This window comes from Abrus precatorius, unplaced genomic scaffold, assembly GCF_003935025.1.
Source record: "Abrus precatorius isolate BTA unplaced genomic scaffold, Abrus_2018 Scaffold2, whole genome shotgun sequence".
NCBI lineage: Eukaryota > Viridiplantae > Streptophyta > Magnoliopsida > Fabales > Fabaceae > Abrus > Abrus precatorius.
This window is the reverse complement of record NW_020874362.1, coordinates 25,551,161-25,567,080: the sequence shown is the minus strand read 5'-3', so window position 1 is coordinate 25,567,080 and position 15,920 is coordinate 25,551,161. Positions and strand designations below refer to the sequence as shown.

Genomic DNA, 15,920 nt, shown 5'->3' with positions numbered 1-15,920 from the left:
TCTCTTATTATTTTTTCATGTATGATATAAATATATTATATATACTTAAAAAATAAATAATTATTTAAAAAATAAATACATAAAAAAGGAAAATATAATTAATTTATTAAAAATTTAAAGCAGAATAAATATGAAAAACATCTCACATAATTTCTTAACTACTAATAAATATATTTAGAAAGTGTATAATAATAATTCTTTTAATCTATTCAATATTATACATATAAAAAAAGTAAAACAATTAGTGATAAAACATACTATTACTTATAGTAAATTTTTAAGAAATATATATTTTAACTATTAATTAAAATTTATTAAAAATTTAAAAATTTTAATTTTAAATTAATATTTTTTATCTTATAATTTATAATAATATTTAGTCATTAATTAAAGATATACTAAAAAAGTGCCTTAACAAATAAATATTTTTTTAATATACGTAAAATGGTAAAAATTAAAAATTTATATGTAATAATTTTTATTAAAAATTATAAAAATTAATATTATTTAATGTATAATATTAAATGCGATAATTTTTACAAAAAAATATTTTATATAACTTTTAATGAAAGTTGAACAAAAGAACAGGAGGGATATGGATGCATGGAAATTGGAAATAAAGAGGGTGGGGCCCACTGCTGGGAAAACCAGCATTATTGTGAGAAAGAATAAGAAAACCACTTCACTCAACTTCACTCGCTGCCCCCAGTTTGGTCTTTAAAGACACAAACACACCACACAATCATTCACTTACAAGACATGAGTTACTTCATCCGCGTTTGGATGTCCGCCACCGCAGCCTCCACCGAGAACCGCAACCAGCAGAGGCGGAAAAGGGCCGGGGCGTCGTCGGAGCTGAGGCCCTTGTCCGGCGGCATCAGTGAGGTGGAAGATTCTCTCCGGAAAGTTATGTATTTCAATTGCTGGGGCCAGGGCTAGCTTGCTTTGCTTTTCATGTTCTTCAATTTCTAACTTTGTTCGTTCGCCCTTGGGCTTGGGCTTTTATCTTTATCTTTGTAAATTGTTGTACACAAGTATTACTAAATCACTAGTATAGCATATTTCTTTCTCATAACTGCTCTTATCTTATCTTAGAAGCGTCGCATCTCACAATATTTACGACCCAGATATTTTTTATTGGCGTAGATCCAAGAACTATGTCAAAAGCTAGTTCTTCTTCAGTTATCTCAGTTTTTACTTTCACGGGTAATTGCCCTTGTTTGATTAAAAACTCGAATCTCCTTATATTTTCGGGTGTATAAAGGGGAACCGAGGGAGATAGAAAGGAAAAAGAAGAAAAAAATAAAATAATATATATTATAAAATAAAATGAGATAAAAAAGAGGTAAATGCACAGATGTACAAATATTATTGCCGTTTTTCATTCGCTTTTGACTGTGAGAGAAAGTTACACTTTCACGGTGGTTAAATATTTTGCTTTTGATGTATATTAACTTATTTATTGATTTAATAAATTAATCATATTTGAGTACCTAATTGCTGCGCCAAATCTACGGTACTTGATGCTTAATGTAAATATACAGTGCAGCCGAATTGAAAGGACTTAATCTTAGAGAGTATTGCTATCCGGTGGCTTAATTTTATAAAATCCTCATTGATTCTTAAGTTGTCTCACAATTATAGACGCATAATGCAAGTTGAAGATGCATGACAACACTCACTTCTGAATCGTTTTGCATCTTATTTGATGGCCCAATAATGCATACACCGAGTTTAACGGCAGTGGGAAATTTATTATTTTAATGTCTAGATAGGAATTTTATAGTCTCTAGCAGACTAGCATTAAATATGCTCCCGAAAAGTCCAAGATTGATTAATTGCCATATAGCAAATAAGCTAATGTTGAGCTGTTTAGCAATCAAAACCAATTTATAACACAGGGTTATTGATCGATATAACTAATATACTATAAGGTAGGGACAAAAGGAGGGGAAAAATGATCAAGAAAATTAAACACACTTTTTTTTTTGTCTATTTTTTGTGGGCCCTCTGTGATGAGGTCGGGTTGGGGTCATTTGCTGTGTTATGCCAGGAAATCTAGCTGAAGTAGGCCTTTAATTGTAGTGCAAGCTTTCAAATAGATCTTAGATTCGACTTGAGTCCCTTCCAAATACGAATCGCCTTGCCCAGTCAGATACCACCAAAGTCCTTGTTCTCCAGCTTACTAGTTTACTGTTATGTTTTGGGAATCATTATGAAATAATATACTAACACTAAGCATTCATAATAGTTTTTCATGCTGAATAAATTACCTCGTATATACCGAATACCAGAGCCACTGGGTGCTATGACCAATTGAAATCCAATCACCTGGAAGCTGAGCTGCAGTTTGTTCTCCTCCTAGAGGAGCAAATTGTCCAAAATGCTTGTACCTTTCAATATATGAATAAAAGATTAGGCAATGAAGAACCAGGCCTTTAGTTCATCATGCACCACTTTGGTGTCACACAAAAATTAACCGAATATCAAACTGAATTAACCATATATTTTTACATGGTTAAGAACAATGTACAAACTCATTACCATTTGTTTAACTGATTTAAAAACTTCAAACCATTTATTATACTTTATGTCATATGAATTAGCATAGTCGTAGTTACTTACATTAAATACTTGAAAATTATAAATTGTTTTCTTAAACTTGACATGAAGACATAGCAAAACTTGTACATACCTGAAGGGACGAAACCTATGGCGTCCAGTTCCCCTGAACCTGAGAGGGCCTTCAGGATACGTCTCACACAACTCCATGCGGTTGAAACAGTCAGCAAGATAGGCTCCTTGTTGAGCAGCTACCTAGAATGATGCAAAATTGGAAGCCACCACCAAGCATGAGTAAAATTTTCAACTTATTTATTTTTGAAATGTAGGTAGTATGCATTGTACATGTATATGTACCTGAGCTGTTGCAGGAAGATTTTTCATCTGAGAATCTACTTTGGAAAGAGCATCTTTGAAGTATTCAATGTCCACCGTAAGAGAGCTTTCTTCAGTCTTCTTTAGCAAGCTGGCCAAATCTTTCATTTGGTTCTTCTTCAGATAAATATCCACTTGTGGGTACCTCTCAATAATGTCACCAACAACGTCTTGAAATTCTTTAAGATCTAACCTTCCTGAATTGCCCTTGTCTGCCTTGCTAAATATCACTGCTATATCTTCCTGGTAAAACCATGGTAGACAAAGGGAGGACACTTAAAAAGTTACACTAGAACTAAGCAGAAGTAACAAAGAACTGCAACACCTAAATGTGTTTAAAATGTCAATGATTTCCAGCAAAAATATCATGTCAAATGTGAATAAAATAAGAAATTTCAGCTACACAATCTTTTAAACAGATCTTTCAATACACTTCCCGTGATTAGTTTATTTTTAAAAAATTAAAAACAATCAATTTATGAGATAAATATATTAACTTTTTAAAAAATAAACCGATGTAATTGGGTGGCCACTATTTTTTTCCTTCAATAATCACATCATAGTATAGGCAAAATGAATAGTTTACACCTACCATAACTTTACGTTGATTTATAGTGGCACAATCACCTAGAGCATAGATGTTGTCACATCCTTCCACCCTTAGCCATTCGTCAGTGACCACTGCACGCCTGTTAATCTGCCACACAAAGAATTCAATGATAGCAAAATTTGAACAGTGACAGGGGCCAACTCAGCCTTTGGATTGTGAGGAACACGCAAACAAACCTGGCCAAGCTGCTTCATAAATTCAAGCATTTCAGGGCGAGCACCGATACCTGTTGACCAAACTACCATTCCATGAGGTATAGAAACAACTTTACCACTTCCCCTTTCTTTGGCAGAGATTTCATCTTCACTAACTTTGACAACCATAGATCCCAACCTCACATCAATGCCATCTCTGGAGAACTTTTCTTCAGCAAACTCTGTAATTCTCTTGTCAAACCTTCAATGAACCAAGAAATTTTATCATATCTGTACATTTGAACATCAAAATGGAAAAACTGCTAAGGGTAAAAGATAATGCTTTATTAGAGTGAAAATGTGTAGGTAGAAAATTAACACCATGAAAATTGACACTACCTAAATATGAAAATATTGTTATCATTTGTTAGGACTAGTTTTAAAATCTAAAAATAGTACATTTTTATTTTAAAAAATAAGCATTTATCATACTTTCATAACTTTAACTTAATAAATGTATTTTTTTTTAATAAATCTGTATTACTTTTAGGTGATTAAATTTAGCTCTGAAGACCCAAAGTGAACTATATCCTAATTATTCACATACTCATTTTTACTTCAATCAAAGCAGTTGCCTTTATATCCTAATAGAGCTAAAAAAAATTTACATGTTTAAGATATGATCGCCTGCCTCCAGAAGAGTTATCTTCACATATTTTTTAAGAGAAGGATATAATCTAGCAATATCCTCGTGTACGAAATCATAAAGTTCAGCTGAAAACTCCACCCCAGTTGGGCCACCACCAACAACTACAAAACTGAGAAGCTTTTTCTTCTCTTCCACTGGTAACGAAGGGAGGCTTGCTCTTTCAAAAAGGTCAACCACCTTTCGACGGATTCTTAGAGCATCATCCACTTCCTTCACAAAGAGATTCATAAGTAGTTTAGCATATCATCTAATTAAAATAGTTTTTTTTTTCATATGAATACACACACATGTGCTAATTTGGATTTTTTTTTTCGTGTAGATAATATGATCACATTAAAGAGATAAAAACAATTATATCAAATAGGGACCATCATGATTAGTTGTAGGACGCATTAATTAAATTTGATAAAAAAATATGTTTTTTTATCTTTCTATTATAATCATACCATAATATAGTCATTAAAACATAACATGTGAAAGATGTTTTTCTTTTTCTTCAGCTAGTGAAATAAAATATATGGATTTGAATCCTCTTATATTGTCATGTTAAAAAGGAAAAGATTTTTTTTTTTCAAATTAATAAGGATCCATCATAATTGGTTGCAAGACTATACTTAAATTTAGCAAAAATTTGTATTTCTTTCCTTGACATGACCATCATGTTACTGAGTTTGAAATTCAAAATATATATACCTTTAAGAAATGGGCATGCTCCTGAACACCGGGTGTGTTAAAGGTATTGGAACGGGCTCCCATAGCTATTACCAGGTAATCATAATCAACAGAAAATTCTTCTGGGGCACCCAGCTGTTTGTCATTAGCAGATTTGCAGTAAACTTTATTGTTTTTGGGATCGATCTTATAGCATTCAGCTTCACTGAATTGAATATTTACACCACTCTGTTGAACAGAATTCTCTTGTTAGTGGATGTATTGTAACTATGGTTAGACAAATATATTTTTGAAGCTGAAACATTATGCATGACCGACTTTATGTAAATGCATAGAAATGAAAAATATTAGAAATGATGATAAGGTTGCTTGATATGCATAATCAAATTCCACAAATAAAGTTGAAGATTTGAAAATAGCTTCTCAAAATCATTGTAGCTTTAGATGTTTTAGTTTATTTCAGATCATTTACCACTTAAAAACTAAGAATACATCTATTGTCATTTGATAAATCCATAAACTGAAATGAGAAGAATTAATGGACTTAGAAGGTAATATAGACAAATAAATTTATATTTCCTTTAAATTAAAATATTTAACAACTTTCTTACCCCTTACATAAAATCTAAACACAATTATTTTAAATAAGAGAGAACAACATGATTGATGGAAAAGGGAATACCTTTTGGGAAATACTGCGAATCGGTTCAACAATGCTCCGTGCTTCCACTGTGCCACAAGTGACACTTGGTAGCAAAGGAGTGAATGCAAAATAGTTGCGTGGTGAAACCACATGAATATCATAGGAGGAGCTTTTCATATTTTTCAAAAAACTGGTTGCAGCCCAACCAGTTCCAAGCACCACCACCTTCTTTTTTGCACTTTGATCAACACCATAGTCTGGTCTAGCATCACAATATGCCACTAGACCTCCACTACTGCATCCCAATAAAAAAAAAAGAAATATAGAAAAGAATGAAAAACTAAGACAAAAAAGATCAAATTAATTCCAACTCCAATCACACACTAGAAAATGTTAAGTACTAACAAAAAATTGACGTCGTTAAGATTGTTTTTGTTGATATAATTTATGTCATCTAAAAATTAAACTGCTAGTATAAATATTTTATATTTAACTTACAATATGATACATTGTTATTGTAAATATGTAATATCTGTAATAAAATTTTATTTTTTTGTTAAATTAATAATAATATCACCTAGGACAAACCCAACACCTAAACATTAGAATATGATTTCTTAATTTTTTTGCAATGACATGAAGTCCCCTCAATAATAATTTAAGTGAAAAATAAAACAAATATCGAAAAAAAAAAGAAGTAAGGTTTGAGAATATGTTAAACCTGATGACAGTGCATACAACAACAGACTTGGACCAAGACGGATTCTCATGAAAAACCCTCGAGGCTGTTTGATAGAAGGAAGACCAACGCATTGTGAAACCCCGAGCTAGATAATTTGTCTTCTTTAACTCGTATTTTTATAGGTTACTTTTGTTTCCCTTTTTGATTCCTTATGCTTTCTTTGTAAACAAAAGAAAAGACAACTGATTGCTAGCAAAAATAGAAGAGTAACCTATTGTTAACATATGGTTTTAAATACTGGGCACCGGGTGAAAGTTGTAACTGCCACGTAGCATGTACATGAATACGTTGACTTGTTAAATCAAGGGAAATAGTACACTTGCCTTTTTGTACGAGGAATCGATCTCCAATGTATTCGGAGTTTGAACAGGTTGAAAAATGCATGGCAGAAACAAAAGATGATGTTACAAAAAGGATTGAACAAGAACACTAAGAATAAGGTTGCGGATAACGTGCGAATGGAGTGGGAGCTGTCCATTGAATTGAACCGAGGACTTCATGGTTCGACCAGCATTGCGCTTTGACGGCTGCATTCTCGGATCACTGTGTAATGAATAATGCAACAAACAGCTCTAATTTTTTATTTGTCGAATATTACGGATGGCAATAGATAGAATACTCTAGTAATCATTTTCATACTCGCTATTTAAAAAAATATCCATACCCAACTCTATACTCGCATAAGTATGAATATTAATCTCCGTACTCGTAACTCTCAATACCTGCATACTTATCTTGTATCTATTATTTGCGCTTGTTTGAAAAAAAAATATTTATAAAAAAAATATGTTTATATAACTTCACATAAGTAGTATAATAATATAAAAATTTAATATGTAGTTGCGAAACAAAGTACAAACATAGATAAAAAAAAATTCAAATATCACAAGTGCTAGATGTATCTTAATATAATAATTTTCTAAACTAAAATTCTTATAAACAATAAGCGAAACTAAACACATAATTTATTTGTTGACTCTTCGTGTGGGATCACTTGTTGACCTCTCGTAGCAGCATTGACAACTAACTCTAATGAATAACGTTTCATAGTAGTTAAGTTTTTATGAGACAAATATTGAGAATGAGAGTAGAGTTAAGGTAAAAAAGTTTAAATACTAACAATAAAACGTGAATACATAAAATATTTTTTTTAACTTTTAAATTTGAAATTGTAAGAAAAATAATATATTTAATTAAAATAATATAATATAATTAATATATACTAATACTAGAATTTTTAACTCATATACTAGACGAAAGTATTTTGTCACAAAACAAATTTTTGAAAAATTATTTTAATGAATTATATATTTATAATGTATATAAATTTTAAAAAAAAGAATTTGAATAAAAGATAAATGGTCATAATAAAATTTTATAATAAAGAAATATATGTGTATATAAAAAAAATTATACTTTTTTATATGAAGAAAAAACTAACAAATAAAAATTAAAAATAATTTTTTATATTTTATATCTTTTCAAAAAAAATTTTAAACGTAAATAAATAGTAAGAATAATATTATTTAGATTCAATAGATTATAGTTATGCTTGTAATATATATGTTGCATAGAAAAATATTATTTTAAATTAAAATATAAAAACTAAAATTTAAATATTATCAATAAATAATAAGTTTACGATAATAGTAGGTGATTGTAAAATTAATAAAATATTTACAATATGTTTATTATTTATCATTTACTTTATGATTTAAACATCAAAATGATTTTATTAACAAAAATATTTGTGTGAAAAATGTTTTATGTGTGTCATATATAAATAATATTTTAAAAAAATCAATCTCATATCAATTATGTAATGATTAAATTGTATTAGTCTTATATAACTTACTTTATTATTAAATATATTTTTATATTAATCTTATATAACTTCACATAATTAATATAATAATATAAAAATTCAATACATAATTATAGAATAAAGTTTAAATATATATATATATATATATATATATATATATATATATATATATATATATATATATATATATATATATGTGTGTGTGTGTGTATGCGGGTGCAGGTATAGGGTTGGGTAGATACTTAGATACCCATACCTACATCCATCTCCATTAAAATTTACAGATTTTTATCCACACTCATACCCGTACTCATATAGCAGATAAATACTCTATCCATTGTAAGTAAATTTTGCGGGTATCCTCAAATACTTTACCCATTGTCTTCCCTATCGAAAATGGTAAACACTTGTGTTGCCCAATGTTTTATATTCAATTTTCATATCCTACACATTGGGAGTATAAGTTAACAATTTTAATATTTTTACGCTTATTTGTTCATATACTTTTTTTTTTTGTATCCTTTTTATTTTTCTCTTCTTTTACCCTTTTAGTACTTAAGAATCGAGTGTCAATGTATCATTTTTCACAAGCTACGAAGCAAAAAAAATATGATACAATAAATCATTTTTATATTATTTACGTAATAAATTTTTTATGATATGAAATTTTTTATTTTTTATCCCTTAATTTATAACTATACATGATAATGTATAAGATACAAAAACCATCTTATATTTTATGATTTCTCCATGCTAAGTTAGTCGGGTTTTATTTAATTTGTTAAAAAACAGAATCTATTTCAAGCTATTCTTTTATTATTCAGAGTATCCTAATTAAAAAACAGAATCTATTTAATTTGTTAAAAAACAGAATTTGTTAAGAAACTGATCCGTCAGATGTTGTGAGGCAACAAAGCAAGAACCTCAAAAAAAAGTTTTGAGAATTAAAAATATGTTTGATTTTTGTTTTTAAAAAAAATTCTTTTTTAAAAAATGTATTAGATTTTATTTTTAAAAAACATAAAACTGTAAAAATTAAAGATGTTCTTAACTCTCTTTTTTATTATTTTTTTTGTGGTTATAAATTTTAAGTGATTGGTTTAATTTTGAATTAAAAAAATTTGTTTCAAAAGTTATTAAATAAAAAATTATTTCAAAGCAAATCATTTCATGTAATTCCAAATTCAATATTAAACAGAATATTTAGTTTTATAGTAAAGAAAAAAAAATTGAGTATGACATCTCGTAATATGCCTCCAAGCAGGATGACAATAATGATCCCTTCGTGAGTTTTTGGATTCTTTTATGTTCATTTTCTTTTGTCATGAGAGAAAGTACAGGAATTGGCTATAATATAATCTATTTATTAGGGTATGGTCCATTAAATTTGATTCTATATTATTTCTTTCTCATAACATAGGCGGGAACGTGGAAGAAAAAGCTTGAAAAGATCCAAATTCATAAAAATTGATGCAAAATGGAAGCTGTAAACAGAAGCATTCTCAACGAAAATCCGATGACAGTCATCAAACTGTTTCCCACTGAGGGTGGAACAAAGTGTTGTTTCCTCAACTTATCATCACTATACATAAGGTACATAATTAAGAAAAATCGAAGTGCCACAGAAACATTCAGACTATGTTTGCTTGGAATGTCTACTACTGCTCCCACATGTCTATTTTCACTGCTATTTAAGAATTTTTTATGTAAAACACCCCTATAATTAATATGGTTATAAGAGAGAAAAAAGTATTTTAAACAAAAATCACATTAATGAGTGACAATAGACATACCCAATTAAACTCGACTTGAATCCCTGCCAAATATGAATCTTCTAGTCCAATCAGATATGACCAAGAACCTTGTGCGCCAGCTCACTTGCTTGCTGAATGTGGAACAGAATTAATGATTAAATAAAACTGGTTATGCACATCAATTAGTCTCCATGTGTCAAACAAGTGTGCTTTATATCACAGATCATTTACCTTGCATACACAGAATACCAAAGCCATTGAGTGCTGTGACCAATGGAAACCCAGTCTCCAGGAAGTTCTGCAGCTGCCTGCTCCCCACCAAGTGGAGCAAATTGCCCAAAATGCTTATACCTTTTGTTAACAAGAAATCAGCCTCTTGCTGATTAGTCAGGGATATAGCAAGCATAGGATATAAAACCAAAATTACGTATTATATTATTATTGTTTGATTTTGAATCATAACCATTATATGTGATGCCTTATCTTATGGCTAGATGACCTTTTCGTTTATCATTAATAAATCATATATTTAATCATGATTCAGGTCACTTTTGGCCAAATATTTTATCCTTTCACCAACATTTAACACAAAAACACCTTTGTTATATCCTGTTTGAACAGTATGACATGTATCGGACCTTAAAGTCTAACATAAGAATGTGGTTTTGTATGGAAACAAAATGCTTCATCTGAGAAGTGGAACAGGTCCTCCATAGGGACGCTAAGGCATACAACATCATTTAAAGTAATAATTTGTCATCAGTTTACAAGCCATTAGAAATTTACATGTTCAGAAGAATCTTGTTTACATAGTGGCCTAGAGTGCACACTTTGCCTAATTCGACCTCTAATCTCTTCACTTGTGTGTGTGTGCCTCGGCAGTGCTTTTTTTATCAATTTTTGTTTCCAAATTTGAAGCAATCATTCATACTGGGATGAGAGACTAATTTAACAGTTATACTGGATTTCCCTGGTATTTTATTCAGATACAGCAGATACAGCAGACAATTTTGCAATTTCCACTCCATAGACAAGAAATGCAGACAACACAACTATAACCAACATGAAGTACATGGTTTACCGGAAGGGAAGAAACTTATGTCGTCCAGATCCTCTAAATCGTCGAGGACCTTCAGGATTCTCTACAGCATGATCCATGCGGTTAAAGCACCTAGCTAGATATGCACCCTGTTGAGCAGCAACCTAAATATACCGATACATTAAAAACTTACTGCATATAAGATATTTGACAGAAAATAGTACATCCATGAGTAAGCATTCAGTTAGTGGTGAAATGATGCATACCTGTGCGGTTGCTGGCAGACTCTTCATTTGAGAATCTGCATGAGAAAGGGCCAATTTAAACGCTTCTATGTCTATTTCTTTGCAATCATTCCCTTGTAAATCTTTCCACAGAGTCGAAAAATCACGCAGATGTTTCCGCTTTAGATAGTGTTCAACTTGCGGATATCTTAAGACGATGTCATCCATCACATCCTGGAATTCCTCAACAGTTAAGGTCCCAGACTTATTTTTGTCTACAGCTTCAAATACGGCTGTGATATCATCCTAGAAACCAATGTAACGAGTTAATTATGACAGATAAATTCAATTGTGATTTACATAACTGCCATAAGGTCATATAATTCCTTAGTACTCATCTCAAGATAGAAATAATAGCAGTTGATTAAAAGTAACAACTTTGTTGAATTTATCAGAATATAATCAAATGAGAGGCACAATGAGCTCATTTTCTTAATCAAATCCAATCAGGTTGGTCACATGATTCACATCTATGTTAATTTAGATAGGATGTGCGCCAAGCTGGATTAAATAAGCTTAGAAATCAATAGAAAGCCTCAAATGATGAAGAGATACCATGATTTTACGTTGATTTATTGTAGAGCAATCTCCAATAGCATACACATCTTCGCATCCCTTCACACGTAACCATTCATCAGTTGCTAGTACATGCCTTTTAGCCTGCACATAAATCCTCGCTTATACATATATGATTACCCATATAATAGTTAATTGTGATTTTAAGCCTAGAGAAAACACTTAATACATTTTGGATCTGACATAATATAATAAAAAAGCTGGATTATCTTCCTCCATGTGCACACACACACACACAAGTAGTGAAGAAGAAAGGATAGCCAAAACTGCATTTCAGAAATGCATTGCATGTAATGTCACCTGACCAATTTGTTCCATAAAGTCCCTTATAACTGGAATAGTTGCAATACCAGTGGACCAGACAACCAACCCATGGGGAACAGAGCATATCTCTCCTGTTGATTTCACCTTCATTGTAATTTCCTTGTCATTAACACTGACAACCCGGCATCCTGTTTGAACTTCTATCCCATCTCTTGTAAATTTATTCTCAGCAAATGAACTTATTCTTTCATCAAACCTATAAGATTGAATATTACATTATATCCAAGTTGTTACTTCTTATATAGGCTGAGTTGAGAATATGAAAGATTTGAACAGATAGTAGCAATTCTGTAAGTTCAAGAAACATGTTAAAGGCGGCAGAATGCATAAACAATAGAAGGCTTAAATTATTTGGGGAATAAAGTTGTGTTCTACAATAATAAATTCTAAGTTTCCACGAAATATACTCTTCAGTGATAAATAGATCAAATACATAGGTTATAGTGACAGCTACACCATTGAGGTATCAATTACCAAGATGTAGGAGTTATGTGGGATATCATCATGTGAGTCCTTTTGGAATCAAAAGCAGTTACATGAAACAGTGAAGAATCGGTTGATAAACCTAGGGCTAAGTGATTTATGATTTTATGATGTTAGACCAATGACAAAGAAGCAGATCCTAAACACCAACCATAAAACTGAAATCAACATGCAAATGGACATATGGCTGAATTTAGCTTGCAATCAAATTTGTCATTTCAGGTAGAATTAACTAAATATAATGCTGCAGTTCCTCCATTACAGAGTTAATTTCAGATAGATAATGTATTGTCTACAGTGAAAATTTATTACAGTTGAAGGAGCAGTAGCACTAGATCTAATAATGCTGTTAGTTGTATCAAAGAGGTAGCTCTATATCCAACACAAGTAACACGGTAAATAAATAACACTTTGAGGAAGATAGCAAAGTTTCTATATTAGTTCCTAAATCATTAGAAAATAATTAAGAGTAAGACAGTTAATGATTCTTGTTTTTCTTACATGTTCAAGATGTGATCTCCGGATTGAATCAATGTTATTTTCACTTTTTTTTTAACAGTTGGATATAGTTTGATTAAATCTTCTTGGACATAATCATGCAGCTCTGCAGCAAATTCCACACCAGTTGGACCTCCTCCAACAACTACAAAATGAAGATTTGACCTTTGCTCTTCTTCAGATAGACTAGGAAGAACAGCTTTCTCAAAGCAATCAATCACTGACAGTCTGATCTTCTGAGCATCCTCAACATCCTGTGAGCGATCATAGAGCACAATTTGGATTAGTTGCAGACTGATCAACAAACAAGAGTGCAATGATAATGGTTTCTCATCACCCAGAAGTTCATAGAGTCAATGAACCTCCTGATAAAACAACAGTCATAAACAAGCGAAAAAAACAAATGGACCATTGAATGATTATACACAAAACAAACAAATTTACCTTCAGAAAATGACAGTTCTCCTTGACGCCGGGGGTGTTAAAAGTATTTACTTGTGCTCCTACTGCTACTACCAAGAAGTCGTAGTCCAAAGAAAATTCGCCACTTCCCACTAAGTTCTCAATATTGGACTGACAAAAAACCTTTTTGGTCGCAGCATCAATCTTGACACATTCTGCCTCCCAAAAATTTATTTCTCCTTTTCTCTTCAATTAAAAAGGAGAATCCCTTATTAATTCACTAATCAGAATACACTTAAAAAACAATAAAAGAAAATGGTAATAAATCCCAGGTGTGATTCTCAATCCTGTTATTAACAAATTTGACACAACAAAGTCAAGCCTACTCTAACAATCTTGTTTTATAAGTTAAGCCTCAAACAACACCTGATTTCTCATTACATTACACGTACATATGATCATTGCGATCTGACAAAAATCATACACCAATAGTTATTCTTAGATCTAGTTTTGTTTCCTCCACCCACCTTTTTAATAATGTTTCGGACTGGCTCAACAATGCTCCGCGCTTCAACTGTCCCACAAGTTACACTGGGTAGTAAGGGAGTAAATGCAAAGTAGTTCCGAGGCGAAACAACCTGAACATCATATAATGAAGCATCCAGATCCTTAAGGAAACTGGTAGCAGCCCATCCTGTTCCAAGAACCAACACTTTCTTTTTGCGGGGCTCATTAGCATCAATCCTAGGAGGTTCAGCTCCTGATTGTATTTCCGAGTATGCCACCACACCACCACCACCACTGCAATTTCCAAGGGCAGGTAGATTTGATGAAATAGAAAATATTGTTAACTAAAAGCTATTATATATAGCATAAGTACTGGTAAGAAGCAGGAAATACGGTAATTGAAGTATTCACATAGAGGCAAAAATTGGACAAGTAAGTGGATCCAGGTTGACTGTACTTTTGGGAGATTGTATTCTAACCACAATTTTTAAAGAAAGAAGGTATGAGAACAGAAAACATGACACCTGATGGAACCTAGAAGAATGAAAAGAATACACAGATAGATAGTTCTCTTTCTAAACTCTTAAAACTTTACCTTGGGTCTATAATAACAGTATCCTGGATGACATTTTTCTGGGAAGGCACTAGCAAACATTCAATAGATTTAAAGGCATGCTCTCACCCCCTTTTCTATTTACAGAAGCAATGAGATTAGTTTAGATCCAAAGGTCATTGATCAATCTTGTACTCTTTTTTTATCATCATACTTGAATTTTTTTCTTTCCTTCGCAAAATTTTTCAATGTGTTATCCTTTCAGTATTTCAAGTGAAATTGATGCATCAAGGGACCTCCACTAGTCTACACCAAATACTGGCTTTTGGTGGTGCCTCAAGTAAGATCACCATCCCTCGATCCGAAACAACATTGCAGCTAACCAAGAAACGATTATGCTACATCTCAAGATCTATAATCCTCTTGGGATGGCTTAGAAAGAAAGCAATGTATCGAATAACTCTTAATAGAGAGGCAATAGTACTCCTGGAGCATATCAGAGTAACAGGCCCAATTGCTTAAGAAGAACATTGAAAGTATAGGGATAAATGAAGTCAAATTGCTGAGATCCATTTGCAAGGCTAATCCCACATCAAGAATGATACTCATTAAATGATCTTGATCAATGATGGCAAAAGGGTCACGTGTAATAATAATACCAAAAATATCTTATCAAGCATTCTTTCTTACACATGTGGCTAGTTGTGAATGTAAGTTAATCAACCCTCTCAAGTAAAGATGCTGAAAACAGACGATAAAATCTTAAAATAGACACAACAGTTGGAAATTAAGTACCATGTCACTCCCACCACCACCATTAACTTTTTCGCTATATGGTAGCAGGCAACCCATAGCACAGAATTATGGTCAAAACTGGATCAACAAAGGGTCACTAGAAAGCACAAGAAAACATATAGAACACCTGAGAGTGCAGAGAAGCACAAGATTGGAGGTGCTGAGAACCCTTGAGGCCCTGATGAAGAAGGAATCAATGGTCATTATGACAAGAATTTGGCCTGGCAGCTTCAACTTTTGAGCTTTGAACTTTGAAGTTTCAGACAATCTAGTTGTTGGATCCTAACACATACAGTTGACATGTGGATATTGGTGTTGAAGTTCATATCCGCATTCCGAAACATTGTCACGGGTCATGCCGAGGTTACGTATTCATTTATGTACTAATAATTTATTCGACTTTTTTAATGAATACTCCCAGACATATAATAAA

At 31.8% G+C, this 15,920-nt stretch overlaps 2 protein-coding genes across 4 annotated transcripts; both read right to left on the bottom strand.

Moving 5' to 3' along the window:
- Positions 1–2,105: 2,105 nt before the first annotated feature.
- LOC113859050 (external alternative NAD(P)H-ubiquinone oxidoreductase B3, mitochondrial-like) lies at positions 2,106–6,518 on the bottom strand. 2 transcript variants are annotated; one of them, XM_027491866.1, is made up of 10 exons: positions 6,427–6,518; positions 5,745–5,997; positions 5,084–5,305; positions 4,350–4,600; positions 3,724–3,943; positions 3,530–3,634; positions 2,920–3,180; positions 2,696–2,817; positions 2,274–2,393; positions 2,106–2,193 (listed from the first exon to the last, which is right to left on the bottom strand). In XM_027491866.1, exons 1-10 carry the CDS (start codon positions 6,516–6,518, stop codon positions 2,106–2,108), a joined length of 1,734 nt encoding a protein of 577 aa, XP_027347667.1. The 2 variants fall into 2 exon arrangements, with proteins under 2 accessions (XP_027347667.1, XP_027347668.1); XM_027491867.1 differs by having other exon boundaries at positions 5,084–5,290.
- Positions 6,519–9,814: 3,296 nt separating this feature from the next.
- LOC113858285 (external alternative NAD(P)H-ubiquinone oxidoreductase B1, mitochondrial-like) lies at positions 9,815–15,832 on the bottom strand. Of its 2 annotated transcripts, XM_027490845.1 has the most exons (10): positions 15,615–15,832; positions 14,160–14,433; positions 13,675–13,878; positions 13,234–13,484; positions 12,226–12,445; positions 11,905–12,009; positions 11,332–11,595; positions 11,108–11,229; positions 10,258–10,377; positions 9,815–10,157 (listed from the first exon to the last, which is right to left on the bottom strand). In XM_027490845.1, exons 1-10 carry the CDS (start codon positions 15,689–15,691, stop codon positions 10,070–10,072), a joined length of 1,725 nt encoding a protein of 574 aa, XP_027346646.1. In that variant the 5' UTR covers positions 15,692–15,832; the 3' UTR covers positions 9,815–10,069. The 2 variants fall into 2 exon arrangements, with proteins under 2 accessions (XP_027346646.1, XP_027346647.1); XM_027490846.1 differs by lacking the exon at positions 13,675–13,878 and having other exon boundaries at positions 10,070–10,157; positions 15,615–15,817.
- Positions 15,833–15,920: the final 88 nt, after the last annotated feature.